Here is a 15,686-nt window from a genome sequence, read left to right on the forward strand (position 1 = left end):
TTGGGTTTGGTTTTTTTTTTTCATTTTTTAAATTACACGGTTATTATCTGTGCAAATCATCAGCAGTGGAATAGCTGATAACAGAATGCTATCACTGGGCTCTGGAGCAAATAGCCAAATGAGATAGCCAGGGAGCAAGAAGTTAAATCTGTTACTGTTCCTGCGCCTGCCTGCAGGTTCAGGTGGTGTAAATTCAGCTACTCTCCGCGTGCGTTGGGAAGGATGCTGCTGTTGCTGGCTAGTTACAAATTAAAAGCTGTAAAAAATCGTAACTGGGAGAGGGAGGGATGTAAGCTTGCACCGAAAACTTAAGTCAAGCCTATAGCCTGTATGTTTTCAATGACCTTCCTTACAAAACAGAAGAGTGTTTTGGGAAAAACAAAAAAAAACAACCCAAAACCAAACAACAACAGAAAACGGGGAAATAAACAAAAAAAAACCCCAAAGCAAAACGCAACAGACAAGTTCACAAAGGGGGAATCTCCCTGTTTTAAGCAGGGAGCAAACTAAAGAGAAAGGCATGCTTAGGTAGGATGCAAGTTCAAGGTTTGCTGTAACATAAATGTAGGGCTTTTTTCTGTTTGGAAGTAAGTATGCTCATGTCACTGTATAGGAAGGTTTCTATATGAAGGAACAAGGGACCAGAATCAAGGCTGAATAAGCTCAATTAACATTAATATTTTATGTAATTGGGTAAGGGAAATTTAATCTTTCCAACAACCTGTCACCCGACCAGCCACGAAGCACGCAGTCACTGCACCCGACGGGAGGAGGTGGCTGGGAAGCTTTTTTTGATATTCAGATACATTTTGCTATTGAATACAAATCCAAATTGCCAACATAAAACTCTGAGAGCCCAGCGCACTGCTAAATGGTTCGGTGATGTGGGATTGGTTCGCGCTCCGGTGTTCTGGGAACGTTTGGAGCTTGGAGGTGGACAGATACAGCCACGTACTGGAGAAAGGCAGTCTTCAGTGTACAGATCTGAGTATCTCGATAATTGGAGCCCCATGGTACTCTGTGGCCTCTCAAGGTTGGGAACTGCAAACAGTCAACCCCTGGTTGGGCTGGGGCCAAAAAGCGTCATTTTAAAGGAATTGGTGCTGTGATTTGTTAATTAAATCACACCCACACACATAAATCCACAGGCAAACCAACAAAATAAATACAATGCAGAACTTCCTTGCAAAGGGCTTTTCTCGCTGCTTTAGCTGGGATGGAAACGGTGCTGGAGTATCTCTGCACGGGGTTGACAAATATTTTTCTAAGTTTGGACTGGGAGGTTTCTTGCAAACCGCCCACTCTCCTCGCTGGATCGGGGTGGGCTGGAGCCAGCTGGCACCAGCCCAGGGAACCGGTGCGCCGGGTCAAGCGGGAGATGCTCTGATTCAGCAGAGGCTGGGGTGGATGGTACAGCTTGGCTCCCCTTCTGCTTATTCGCCTCCTACGGCAAAAACTCCCTCTTTGGGTAGTGGGTACGCCAGGCTGGCAGTGTGTTTCAGCTACCTTGAGCTTGGCTTGTGTTGGCGAGAGCGTTGCTGCTCTCGTGGCTGTCTGGTTTAGCCAGCTGCCTAAGTTTAGGCAACGGAACAGTGCTGTTAAGTTGATAAAACTGCTCACGTACGTGTCTGGCATCAGACACTTCCCAATACCTTATTGAACCAGAGACGATGGCGCGTTGCATCCTTGGCGGGGGGGGGAGGGGGACACTCCTTATGAGGGAGTGTAGCGATAGGACAAGGGGTAACGGTTTTAAACTGAAAGAGGGGAGACTTAGATTGGATATCAGGAAGAAATTCCTTACTGTGAGGGTGGTGAGGCACTGGCCCGGGTTGCCCAGAGAAGCTGTGGCTGCCCCATCCCTGGAGGTGTTCAAGGCCAGGCTGGATGGGGCTTTGAGCAACCTGGTCTAGTGGGAGGTGTCCCTGCCCATGGCAGGGGGGTGGAACTAGGTGAGCTTCAAGGTCCCTTCCAACCCAAACCATTTTATGATCTTGGGTTTTGGAGCATAATTTTTTTTCTTCTGAAGTTTCCTTTGCAGTATTGCTTTGCCAAAAATAGCTTTATTTTGGGAAGCACAAATGTAAATTGAGTAGAGGTTACCAAGTATTACTGTATTAAGTAGACTATAAAGGAAGGTTGATTCATCAATTTCTTGATCTTCTTCACTCCATTTGCTTGGGATGTTTGATTTTTCTATTACCAGTAAAAAAATAGAAGCTTCTTATTTTAGAAGGGGCTATGAACACTTCCTTATTACTAGTGAAATGTAATGTATGCTTTAACGAGCAAAATAGCTACTATCTGCCCAAAACACATATATTCATTGTGCAATCAGTAGTTTCATACGTAAAATTAATCCTTAAATGGTGCCAGGAGTATTAAAGTGTGTAATTGTTATTATTTAAATGCCTTGAATTTATTTGGAACAGTCACATTTTTCTTGTATATATTTTCATTTTGTTTTCATAATCTACACTTTTAAGACACCCAGCAGTTACGCTATATAAGGTTATACACGTCTTAGCTGCTTTTTAATTTATTCCTGTATAATCCAGTATTATTAAATTCTGTGGACTAAGGGACTGATCTTGTTCATTAAAATCAATAGATGCAGTGTTGCTCTGTGTGTGTGGTGTGGTGCTTTTTGTGTTGTTTCTTTGTAAGATCCATCCTTCAGCATATAGCCAACTGATATATAAAGGGTCTGATCCTTTAGGCGTTACTTGGGGAAATATCTGCTGATGTCAATGCCTGAATAGGATCAGTCTCTTAAAAGGAAAAGTTTATTTGAAATTGCTCTAGCTGTTATTATTTCCTTCTGGAGAAAAATAATCTTACTCGTCAAAGCTTTAGAAACAGCATCAAGAAAGCCAAGTTCAGCAGGTCTTTCAACCGTGAGCTCTCAGCCATCGCTGTTTCAAAGCACAGCCTGGTACATACCAACGGCAGCTCAACCATCTCTTTTCTTTCTCGCCTTTATTTATTTATTTTTGTGCTCCAACTCTTATTGGCATCTAAAATCACTAATCTCTGCCCATTACTGTTTTTGCTAATTTACAGTGATAACTGTGGCTCTGTTTTCATTAGGAGATGAAAGCCGGGAAATTAAAAAACAAATTACAGGGATGAGAAGATTACTGAACGACAGCACTGGAAGAATCTATCAACGAGTTGGCAAAGAAGGAGAAAAACTGAAGGAGGAGCCCCAAGATTTAGACTTAGCCTGGGCCCAGCGCCTGAATCCCCCTGCAGAGTCCCAGGCGAGCCTTCATCCTTCACAGAGCGGCACATGGAACGAGTTATCACCCCAAGCTAGCCATTTTTCAGGGCAATACGGAACTCGATCCAAAACGTTCCAAAATCAAACGCGAACCGTGGCATCCAATGGTATGATCTGCATTAGATACTGAGAACAGTATATTTTTTTTGCTCTCCTTGTAATGTACTAAATTTCTGCCTTTGTTGTGATGATTTATTGTACTGCTGCACTGAAATCAGTTATAGTTCAGAGTCTACAAAATGAGCACATAGTTATCACTTTGAAAAGGTGCGAAAGTGGGCACAGTGCATTCTGCTACCATCTGTCTTAGCTTTTAAAATGGATTCCTGGTGATAGGACAGAATTACTCAATGCTGTTACAGGCTTAATTTCTATACAGTGCTTATTAAAACAGCTTTTGCCATTGTTATTAAACTCATAGCTAATTAAATGTCAACCTCTACCACTCCTCTTTGCAATGAGTAATGTAGCACTGTTGTGACACCACTTGCGGAGCAGGATTCTACTGACTTTCATAAGGGGATGGCATCAGCCTTGTAACTGGCTGCTGAACTTCAGGTACAAAACCCCGTGACAGCCTTAGGCTTTTATTCTGATGGGACTATCAGAAAAAAGAGATGATGGAGTCTTACCTATGAACAGCATGTACTACAGTGTGGTCCATCTTGTGCTGGCAGGGAATTCTGCCCTGAAGTAGATGACAGTGTGCCCTAAAAATGCTTTCTTCTTGTTGTTTTAAGTCCTAGAAAATCAAGGTTTTACTGCCAGATTCCTGAAGGTCTTCCTTAACGATCTAAATGCAATTCAGAAAGTTTTTCTCCTGATATTCAACCCTAAACTTAGAGGGGATTTTATTTTAAAGCGGTACCTCAGTTGTAAATTCTGGAAAATAAAAAAAATTGTGAGATTTCGTCTGAGAACGTTATAGATTTCCAATTTCCATTTGATTCTGAAGGTATTCATGCTTCCCAGTAGGGGCATCTGCTGTGTGTCCTTCTCTAAAGGCATACAAGTTCTCATTGCTTGTATCTTTAAAAAAAAAAAAAAACCAAAAAAACCCCCCTGTTATTATTCTCAGTATTGTCCTCTACTGTCACTGCACTAAAAACCATACAGTACAGCCCTGGGTTTCCCCAGATTGACTGTTTCTCTGTAGAGACAATGATTGACACAGATGTACCAGCTGACCTGGAGAAAGCTGTTGCAGTAGGTCATGCTAGTTTTATTTATTTTATAATCCAAAACATAGTTGTGAGGCTTTTTTAAAGATGCAGATCCAAGGGAGAGGGGAGAATGCTTGATACGAGTTAGCATCCGAGTCTAAAACTATGCTCTCAAAATCCCAACATAACAACCTCCTAAATGTGGAAGGACATGAAATTCATCAAACATCTCCCTCTTTGCCCTGAGAGTCCCTGGGCACCAGCGGGGACGGTTCTCTGCATGCACAGAAGTGCCCAAGCCTGCACAGATTAGGTGCTTATTTCCTGCATCCAGAAAGTAGGTGGAGCAGCACCTCTATGCCCTCAGGGGCCTGATTCAGCATGTGAGCTAAAACGCGTTGACAGGATTTGGCCCTGCATGCAAGAAAATGTCAGCGTTTTAGGTTTTTTGCACAAGGAGGAAAGATTGGGCTGATTTATAATCTCCTACGGGTTAGAACGGTGTGTGAGACAGTAGAAGGGTTGGGTTGAGCGACCTCCGGGCTGGTCAGGAGGAACGTCCAAGCTCCCAGCTCCTGGGGCAATGCACCAGGAGCCACCTTCCACCCCTCCCTCTGCGGCTGTCCTACTGCAGAAAGGAATGCAGTCTTTTAGGTTATTACATAAAGATGGGTGTGGGCCCTCTCCTCTGGCCACCTTGGAAAAGATGACATGCGTAGCTCTTTGAGAGCAAGATTTCAGGTGTCTACCTCCAGTGGGGTGTTGTGATCCTGATGGACAGTTTTGCAGCTTTGGCTCCAAAGCCCGGTTTCTAGGAAAGGAAAACTTTTGATGCGTTTCTGGGCTGTGAGCGAGCTCTGAAACTGCTCCTCACCCAGCACGCAGCTCTTCTGGGTGGCTGTTCTAAAATGCCCCATTTCCCCCATCCCTTGCATTGGTAGCCTGAGTATCTAACTCAGTATTTTAGATGTTATTCAGAGGATGGACAAAGTCCTTAAAAGCTGGGTGTAGAAATACAATCAAATATTAAAAGAGATACTGCTCCTTGGTAGCGACCACGGTGTTTAAACTCATCTGAGCAAAACTGTTCAGGTAGGACATAAGCTTATGATGTGGGGCTGTCAGGTCTAGGTCATCACTGGGGAGATGTCCGGGCATCTAAGAGCAGGTGGTCCGAGTCCAGAAACTCTTCCCGTTGGATAGATAGCCTATAGGAAGCCAAGATATATGTTGTAGGCTGTGTGAATGACTCAAATTTGAAAGCAATAGGCATCTACGTGCATCTAACTAGCATAGTTATCTACTCCCATGGCACAGGTGGTTCAAGGAGAGCCTGGAATGGATATCTCATAGGTGCTGGTGTAGAAAGCAGTCATGAAAAAGGTATTGGCAAAAACAGACAAAGGAAAAGCAAATTCGGTAGTGATGCAGCAGCTGAATCGCTTTTCGGTTGTGCGGAGGTCATTTCCAATGGGTTGCGCTTGCATGGTTTTCAAACGTAAACTGGTGGTAGCAATGTTACGCCAGGTGAATTCGCTCCCAGCAGAGCCAGCTGCAAGAACCACTGTCCTGGGCTACTCACTGCTCACACGGGGGAAGCAACTAATGTATTTGTGTCGTCTCCTCTCAATCATACAAGCCGGTATCAAATTTGCCTGCTGGCTAGCTTCCAAAAGAGAGGGAGATGGCTCTTTAAAGACTCCTTCATAAAAATAAAAAGTCTGTTCTCCTTTTAAAATTAAAAATTGATTTATAACAAGTTGAAAAGGGTTGCTTTTGTCCTCTAAAAATGATAAAGATAGTGCTTGGAACAATGACTGAGAACACTCTACAAGATGTTTCTTACAACACAGTAACTGATCAGAAGAGGGAGGATAGAAAGAAAATAAAAAATCCTCATGAATATGTATGAAGTCAGTAGAACCCTGCTTTGATTTGAAATATTGGTGGTCTCTTTTCCCATTTCCAGTACCTATGGTAGATTTACATGGGTAATTTCTATCAATGCTAATGGGGATTATAATGTAAATCTCCCATGCCTCAATGGGAAAATAGACCCTTTGGTTTTCCATCAGGCGCCTGCACGCTTTCATTAGGAACGTGTTATATTGCAACAGGAAAGATGTACAGGTATTTACTGATACAATTTGTCCAAGTTTTCACATGCAGTTCACCACGATGTAGAGTCTTTGTTAAGAAGGAAACAAAAGCCCCCAGCCCTGTCTCCCTTTGCGGTCTTTCAGATATTATTTCCAGAAGCCCACTGGAATATTGGATTCTGATCAAGAAAGCGGACAGGCTTTATCCCAAGGATCATATTAGTCTAAAACAACTGAGAAAGCACTGGAAGAAGAATGTTCTTACTATATATTTGTCTTCTATTAATAAAACTCTCCTTATTTCCTGGGACTCTGTTTCTGGGGTACCTGCTTGTTCTCACTGAAGGGTGTGGAGTTATGCTGATGCTATGAAATTATGAGTAGTCTTGAACCTCATCTACTTAAAAGCCTACCTTTAACAAATAGGTAAAGGGTATTGATGGAGCCAAGTTGAGGGATTCTGAGTAATCTGCTGCAAAGCTAAAGATAACAGTATTTTTTTTCTCTGTGTACCTGTAACAATGGGCTAAACACTTTATGGACCATTGAAAAGATAAAGTCCCATCCTTGCCCCAAGGAACTTTCACTCTGAATAGACAGTGTACAAAGGCAGGGTGAGATCAAGCTAGGCAGGGTCCTGCTGAGTCAGTAACCTGGTTTTTGTTTTAATTTGAGACTCTCGGCCTGTTTTTCAGATCGCTTTTTACTTTTAAAAAGTTGTTGTAGTTACAGGTGAAGAAGCTGGTGGAACTACCGCATTCATATTTGCTAGATTTGCAGAGATTCTTAAATTACTCCATTTATCTCAATGCAGTATTAACAGTTTCTGTCCATGGATGATATTTTGAAATACCAAAATTTGTAATTGCAGTAGTGTGGACAGTCTAAATATCTGAGGAAAGGAGGAGAGCGACACCCAGAAGATGTCAGCAATCTTTAAGTGGCGCGTCAGTTTAGCTTCACGAGTAACTCACTTTTGGGAGAATGACCACCAGTTTACTCGAGCCTGATAGATGTTGCTTCAGAGCTGAAGGACTGAAAGGAAGGAGGTAGAGAACAAGTACCTGGGAAGGGAGTTTTGAGGATGGAGGGACACATCAGACGAACTAGGAAAGGGTGGGATTTTCATCCATTTCTAATCAGGATTGAGCCAGGGGATCTGTGCGGGTCTGACATAGGGGTGCTCTGATGAAAGAATGCAAACCAAAGCTAAAAAGGTATTAATAAACTGGTTTGGCTTCAGAGGAAAGCAAAAGTAATAATGAAAAATGGGAGGATTTATGAGCGAAGATTAAATGAGTTGCTTATGTTCACTTTAGCTAGGTAATGATTAAAGGGCACCTGATAACTGTCAGGCAATGGAAGAAAAAGGGAAATGCACTCTCTGAAGTCCACCACATATGACACCAAGCGAGATGATTTTTGTTAGATCCATTTGTATCTGTCTTCATAAGATGATCATCCCTCCTTTTGCGTGCTTTGATGAGCAGTAAAATAGCCATCAATTTAAATGACTGTAAGCACATTTGGAAATGAAGGGGGGGGTGCATCCTATCTGGCCTCAGTTTCAAGCAGATACTGCTAGGTGTTTTGTGGAATTTTGAAATTTTTATTTGCAGCGTTACAGCTGGGGATACGGCTATTTTAAACTAAAGCGCAGGGTACAACTGTTCAGGTAAAGCTTGAAATCTCTGAACTGCTCCAGCCTGGACTAATTCAAGACCTATGGTCCAAAACTTCTGGAAAGCAAGGCAGTGGTAAAAGCACTGCAAAGGGCTGGAATTAAATGTTAATTCAGTTAAACACTAGTACGAATTACTAGAAAAGAAGAATCTGTTAAACTACTATATTAATTTTCAAAGGGAAACTATGGAAAGCCCATCTCGTACGTCACGCTGCTGGAAAATGTGCCGTAGAAAACAATCCCACCCTAGCACACAGAAGACCAGATTTGAAGGCTTTCCTTGCTGGTGGTTCTTTTCGATCCTGTTTTTTTTTTCTCCGGATAAGGGATTTTATTTTCATTCTCAATTCTTCACATGGTAAAGAATCGCATGTAACATTCAAGCAGTTTAAAAATTCTTAGACCCTCATTTAATGTGCAGTATAAACCTTTATTACGCAGACTGTCTTCATTCTTTGTAAGACTGTTCCAGGAGATGGGCTTTTTTTTTTGTGTGTGTGATAAAGTGAGTATGTTTATAATGAGGTTTGGTGCTATTGTTATTCAAGATGAACTAGCCTGACAATAGAGAGCCCTGCTGTGAAGAGTGCATTGTATTCACTCTCTGAGCAGTCTTCTCCAGCCCATGTAACGTTGCATCCCCTACTGTATATAATTGCACATACTGGTAATTGGATAAAACCTAGTGGCCCCTTCCTCTTAAAAGAGATCATGTTGAAAATTATTTGTTTTCTTGCTTTGGATCTAATTTCACGATCAGGTATATTGATAATAGTTTCAAGCACCTGCTGGTAATTGTTGTTTGGGGTTTTTTTTTGTGGGGGTTACATTGTCTCTCCCCCGTTTTGTTCCTCTCTCTTTCAGGAGAAATCCCAATGGTGAACTCGTCAATTGGACCAAACTGCTGTACGTGTAATTGCCAGTCGACCCTGCAGGCTATTCTTCAAGAGCTTAAGACCATGCGAAAGTTGATGCAGATTCAAGCAGGTACTATGACCAGTTCCATACATGCATGTCCATGACAAGCATCTAGTTGAAGATGTCTCTGCTCATTGCAGGGGGTTGGACTAGATGGTCTTTGGAGGTCCCTTCCAACCTAAACTATTCTATGATCTTGTTAGGAGGAGTGGTCTAGTAAGACAGAAACCTATGTGGAGACTCAGGAAAACCTGGACTGTTTACTGCTCTCTTCAACATATCATTCAAAGTAAAATTTTCACAGGCTTCTTGGAAGTGTAATTTTTACTTCTCAGATCGTTACCTGTAATATGGGGTGTTATCTTTTAAGGCTAAATTAAAAAAGAAAAAAACCTAATGTGATCAGATGCTCTAGTAATAGTAGCTGAGTGGGTTGGTCAATATGCCATAACCACCCCCAGTTTGTTTTCATGGTGTATTCATTCAGAGGTGCAAAATGCTACTTAACCTGTTACCTGCTTGCCAGTTCGCTAATCTTAGCGGTAAAAAATAAATAATTGGAAGGCCACTTAGTGTTACACAATAACGCTTCATTCAAAGAGCTTTCACATTACAGCTGTGTGGTCGCCTCAGCTGAGCTAGCCACTGCACGTTGTGGCCTCCACCCTTCTTCAGGCTGGTTTACCAGTTCTTTCTACTGGCTGAACCAGCAATAATCTGTTCACTGGGGGAAACTATCAGGGCTAGTTTTCTGCTAGTTTAGGAGCTGAAACAGAACAGCGCAGAGGCGGAAGAGCACTAGAGCCAGCAAGATAACGAGACCATGGCAGCTGGGAGTTAGGTGGGTCATGGTAGGCTGCTGGGAAGCTGCAGCCTCCGCGCTTCATAAAAGTTAGTCTTAATACTATAAGGAGTTGGAGATGTTGTCAGTTGAGTTGCCCATCCATCATGAGTGGTGGGGAGTTGAGCCATGGAGATTTTTTTCTTAGAGTGGCTGTATAAGACCTCTGTAAGAAAAGGGAGTGTTGAGTAATTAACTGAGAGATGGGTGGAGTGAAACGCTGACGAAACTCCTTGTCTCCACGGCTTATAATGCCTGAGTGAGCAAGGGGAAGGATCGGACAGGATTTGTAATATCAGTTGATACACATAAAAATGCTTTTCAAAAAGTCATCGATTTACAAAGAAGCACACGAAGGCCCGGTTTTACAATCTTTGCTGGGGCAGGGAATTCTTTACGCAGTTGCTCCGATCTCATTGAAATTACGTGCATGATTAAAAATGGCTTGTGGGTGCGAGGTCCAGAGCAGGGGTTTATGCCAGAAGAGCTGGCTCCTCAGGAGCAGGAGCATTTCTTATGTATTATGGATCTGCAGTATTAGTACCTTGTTAATTAGTGAATCTCTCGATTCACTGGGAATAGTTCATGTTTTCTGGTAGGCATGAAATGATGGTTTTGCAGAGAAAAAAAAAATTGTTTGGTATTTTTGTTGCTAAAAGGAAAAACCCTAAAATGCAAACATATAAGTGAAAGTGTAGTAACTTATTTTAGTATTCAAACACCCTTCTGTCTAAATGAGAAACTACAAATTACAGTCTTGTAAATCCTTGCCAGAAATGAAATACCCCAGAAATAATTTCATAAACAGCATTATAAGATTTGGGGGTTTTCCCCAAGCTTTTTAGATGAGGACCATGTGTAGTTCACTTGTAGCTCGAATGAGTTTGATTTGCATGTGGTGAAACAAAAATTTGTAGCGCTTTTGGCTTTTTTTTGTTGTTGTTTTGACCTTGATCTTACTGATTCGTACAGACAGTTTACAAGTATCTAAAGGGTGGGTTTAAGGAGGACGGAGCCAGGCTCTTTTCAATGGTTCCCAGCGACAGGACAAGGGGCAATGGGCACAAGCTAGAACATAGGAAGTTCCGTTCAAATACACGGAAAAACTTCTTTACAGTGAGGGTGACAGAGCACTGGAACAGGCTGCCCAGGGAGGGTGTGGAGTCCCCTTCTCTGGAGATTTTCAAGACCCGCCTGGATGCAGCCCTGAGGGATGTGGCTTAGGCAGTCCTGCTCTAGCAGGGGACTTGGACTAGATGATCTCTAGAGGTCCCTTCCAACTCTGAAGATTCCGTGATTCCGTGATAATTGTATCTGCATAGCATTCTGCTGGAGGACTCATTCACATTGATACAGGTTCAGGATTGGTGCTTTAATTTATACCAATTATTGTGGATAGTGGAAAATGCAAAATATTGAGAAATACATGAAACATGGTCTCTTAGGTTTGAGATGTAAGATGTAACTCTCAGTTTCTGTGTATGAGCAAAACAAAGTGATGCAACTTTGCATTACCTTTTTTCCCAGAAATTAAACTATTGAATAGTGTTTTCACTCGTTCTTGACATAATGGTACTTGAAATGTTCTTGCTGAGCTAATTAACTTGGTAACTACATTCATAAAAATAACTGTAATTGCATTAGCACTTGTATTATCTTACTTTTATCAGGAAAAGATGCTCAAACACAATGAGATTCTCAGTCATTCAAGAGGATATACAAATTAATCATTGCTTAAGTCCTCTGTGTCACCAACCATCCGGTGGTCACTAGGAAAAAGAACCACGTATTCCTAATTTTCCTAAAATGCTATTCATCAGTATGTCTTGAAAAACCTCATAATGGATCTCAGTGTCATTATCCCCATTGTACAGATTAGAAAATTATGCAAAGGTGATAAAATGTAACTGTTTCACATGCACAAACAGCCCTGAGAACCGTACCACTTACCCAGAAGATAAGTTCAGTATCTCGGTAGTTTAATGGTGCGTCCATGTGGTTATATGTCTGCTTTTTTCTATAAACTTAATTCGTTACTTTCTTTCATCAGTTGGGACTCAAAACAGACAGCAGCCTCCTGTTCCTCTGATTTGCGCGCAAAAGTCAACAATGTCAAGAAAGAGAAATAAAAAGAAAAAACTGCCCCTCAAAACTGTTGAGCCAATTACTATGAATAAGAAACCCAACGCTGCAGAGAACGAGAAGAAGCTATCGGCAAACTTGGAACGATCGAGTCTGCAAGCAGATGAACCCCCCTTAAAACCAGAAACCCCTGTTTCGGGATTTGGAATTATCCTTGAATCTGCTTCATCAGATGTAAGTTAATATTTTAATACCCGGGATCACAGGATTTTAAAGCACTCACTCATTCAGGAGAATCACTCTCAAGTCAGCTTGAGCGTGGTCCCTCTTCTTTTTAGAATAAACAAGCAAATCTTGGGCAGGGTTGAATGGAGACAGAAGGGTTAGTGCTGATTACAAAGTTTTGGGGTTTTTTTCCAACTGATTGCTGATTATGAAATTTTGGCTTTTTGGTTGTTTTTTTTTTCAACTTTCATGAGCCTGTAGTTGTCCCTTGAGTTGAAGGCTGCCTGCTGTTTGAGCTTGCAGCGGAAACTTGCGCTTCATCCCTCCTGTTGCCAAGCCCCACCATGGGATCGGGGCCGTGAAAAGTGCTGCGTATATGAACCGTTCACAACCCTCTCATTTGCTGATGAGCGCACGTAGTCCACACGTATGCCCTTGTCCTGCCAAAATGCATTTATGTACTGTGTTTCATGCCTGGCTGGTCCCAGGGACTTCAGGGGAATCCTCACCTCTGTAAAGTTCATGGCTCAGCCTTTGCTGAATTGGGTCACTTGGTCTCCATCGCGGTGGTTGCTGGATGAGGGCCTTGACGCTGTTGATGATGTCAGTGTGTCTAAAGCGGACAAAATTTGCCGCTCTAAAAATATGTACTCGTCACACGTAAGATTGCAATAAGCATATTTTCTTGATTCATGCAACATGTACACATTGATAGAAATGTCATGTATCTGGTGGCTGATTGGCTTTGTTTAATGACCAAAGAGATGCCGTCTGAACCAGTTCACTGACGAGTAAACTAATCATTAATTTCTCTAATATATTTTTAATTTTGAGCAGGCAGTTTCCAATTTCCTAAGTACTACGAGCTAGAAAAACATAATTAAATTCAGTATCAATAAGCGTAAATGAAAACAATGCAGCAGATAATGTTCTACCTTTCTGGAAGTGGGAACTAATAATAAAAAAGAGCAGTCATGATAATTCAGTTATATAGATGCAAGCCACACCACTAATTAGATTGCAGTCTCATGCCATAGAGTCGGTGTAGTGATACAGAGTAACTAGTTTGATGCTTTTTCAGAGGTTTTTCTTTTGTTGTATTATTCTTAATAACGTTTGAGGGAATGGTTTGGGGAGGGATTGGTAATTTATCTCCAATAGGCAATTTGTGCTTATAATTTTTCTTTGCTTGTGGCACTCTTTTCAGCTTGAAACACAGTTTCAAAAACAGTTTTGTACTTGTGATGGAATTTAATTTGCCTTTATGAATGTGTTCCATTGCTGGACACAATTCTTTGTAGGTGCCAATTTGGCCTAAGCAAAAAAAGAAGAGAAAACACGCGGTTCATAAATCAGGTCCTCATCTGCCCTCCCATGCTTCGGCCCCTGCCTGCCACAGTAGTTGTTTGACTAAATTTACAGAGCCAGAACCCCGAGACAAACAAATTGATGTTGTTTTGTCTTTGGAAAGAAAACAGTTGAGTTCTGAAAATAAATATATTTAACAGCGAAAAGAAAATGTGACCTTAAACATTTTGAGAAGGCTAAAGAAAGTCACTTCTTTCAGAATGAATGGCGGTATTATCTTTTTCTATTTATTCATAAGCATCTCTGGTGTGCTGAGGACCAGTGTGTCTGAGTGCCTGAAAAAACTGGAAGACGTTTTACGCAGCAGCATAAATGAATGTTCCCTCGAGAATATTGCAGGGATTGTCTGTAGTGTGTGCTGTCTCACACGACAGGACTGCCACCGCTGTTATTTTGTTAAAATAACAAAATTTTATTTTGTTTATTGAACTTTAAGAAAACTCTCAGTGTAATGTGTATAAAACTGGGGCTGCCAAAACCAGTGCAATTAGTTCAGATTGGTGGAGATGAGGACATGGATGTGGAAAAAGTCTGTGTGAGATCAACTCTTAATCTGGCCCCTGAATCAGAGAACCTACTTTTTAAATGTAACCATCTGTTATGCTTAGTTAAAATTTCTTGTGTTTGTTTTACTGTTATAATATTTCATTTACAACCTAATTATTTCCAATCTACGTAGTATAATCTACTAAAATGTCTAGGATTTTTCGCTGCCTGTTAATTTTAGCACAGCAAAAGCCTGTAGCATTCAGGTCTTATTTATTTTAGTATACATGAATAGTTTACCCACCAGTTCCTTGGGCCGTGATCATTATCTACTAACAAATGCTTTTCCTTTTGAGAAATCACATTCAAAGTGATCATAAAGTTCAGTTAGGTACTGATTGATTGTCTTTGATTGAAGAATAGTTTCTACCAAAGGAAAGCAAGAATAAATCTGTGTTTTCCCTTCGAATGATTTCACTGATACACAAATTGATTTATATATTAAGAATAAAATACTCAAAACTAAAATAATATTCACTCCTCCACGCTGGTGAGGTTTCAAATGTATTTTACAGCTGTGTTAGTGCAGATCATTTGTCTGTCCTAGGCATCTTTTATCATTGAGGTCATCTTAGATTGCTATCGTAAGACCCAAGACCCAAGTAACAGAATAGGACAGGATACCTTCATCACCATGACAACTACGTTCTGGTTTTTGATTAACGTGAAGGAGAATTTTTCCCAAGTTGTAAACTTGGCCCACATTTATTTACACTTGAAAATCTTTGCTGTCACCAGGAAGTTTAGAAGTAACATGTTAAAAGCCCACCTACATCAGAAGATTGTCAAATAGAGTAACTCTGACTGTTTTGCTCGATCCAGCTTTTTGAAAGTTCTCAAGGTAAAAAAGCAACTCTTCATCCAGAACAAGCTGAGAAACTTATGTCCTTTTTAGATTTTATTTTTTTTTTATTACTGTCTGTATATTTTAAGATTCTTCATCCTGGCTTCCCAAAGCATTGTAATCTTCAGGTTTATCGCACAATACACATGCGTATCCAGTGATACTATATGCTTTGAAAATATTCTGCTTGCTGGAACTCTCTTGATACTGTTTTTTAAAAATCCATGGGAAAAGAGTTACACAGCCACATCCTTCTGAGAATGGCAGCCCTTTCTTCTGTCTAGACTCAAGGCATTTGCAGGTGATTTGATGGGAGATGGCATTTGCTCTTGTTCTGTAAACATCTTTGAAAACGCATCACTGGTGGATGTATTTTCATTAGGGGGAAAAAAAGAGCAAGTTATTAGGAGCAAGGCCGTAACATTAGCTTATTTTCTTACATCATAACCACTGACTTTTTCCCCTCTTGCTAACTTCCAGATAATATCTTAAAATTTTTGGTTTATTCATGATATCTCTTCATTCTATATATATATAATTATTCCTTAGAGGCGTCTTGTGTAAGCAGTGTGTGGTAATCACAGCAGAAAATACTGCAAGTATTGTTCGTGTAATTTCTGGTATGTACAGACA

General features: G+C 41.0%; 1 protein-coding gene across 3 annotated transcripts in view; it reads left to right on the forward strand.

Annotated features, from left to right (window-relative positions):
• The window catches only part of BEND7 (BEN domain containing 7), a 48,255-nt gene that overhangs the window by 11,803 nt on the left and 20,766 nt on the right, over positions 1 to 15,686 (forward strand). For all 3 annotated transcript variants that reach the window (XM_063323599.1, XM_063323598.1, XM_063323597.1), the window contains exons 3-5: positions 3,091 to 3,390; positions 9,094 to 9,216; positions 12,039 to 12,304. In XM_063323599.1, coding sequence (XP_063179669.1) covers positions 3,091 to 3,390; positions 9,094 to 9,216; positions 12,039 to 12,304 — 689 coding nt within the window. The remainder of the gene's footprint in view (positions 1 to 3,090; positions 3,391 to 9,093; positions 9,217 to 12,038; positions 12,305 to 15,686) is intronic.

The sequence above is a fragment of the Chroicocephalus ridibundus genome, chromosome 1, assembly GCF_963924245.1.
Source record: "Chroicocephalus ridibundus chromosome 1, bChrRid1.1, whole genome shotgun sequence".
Taxonomy (NCBI): Eukaryota; Metazoa; Chordata; class Aves; order Charadriiformes; family Laridae; genus Chroicocephalus; species Chroicocephalus ridibundus.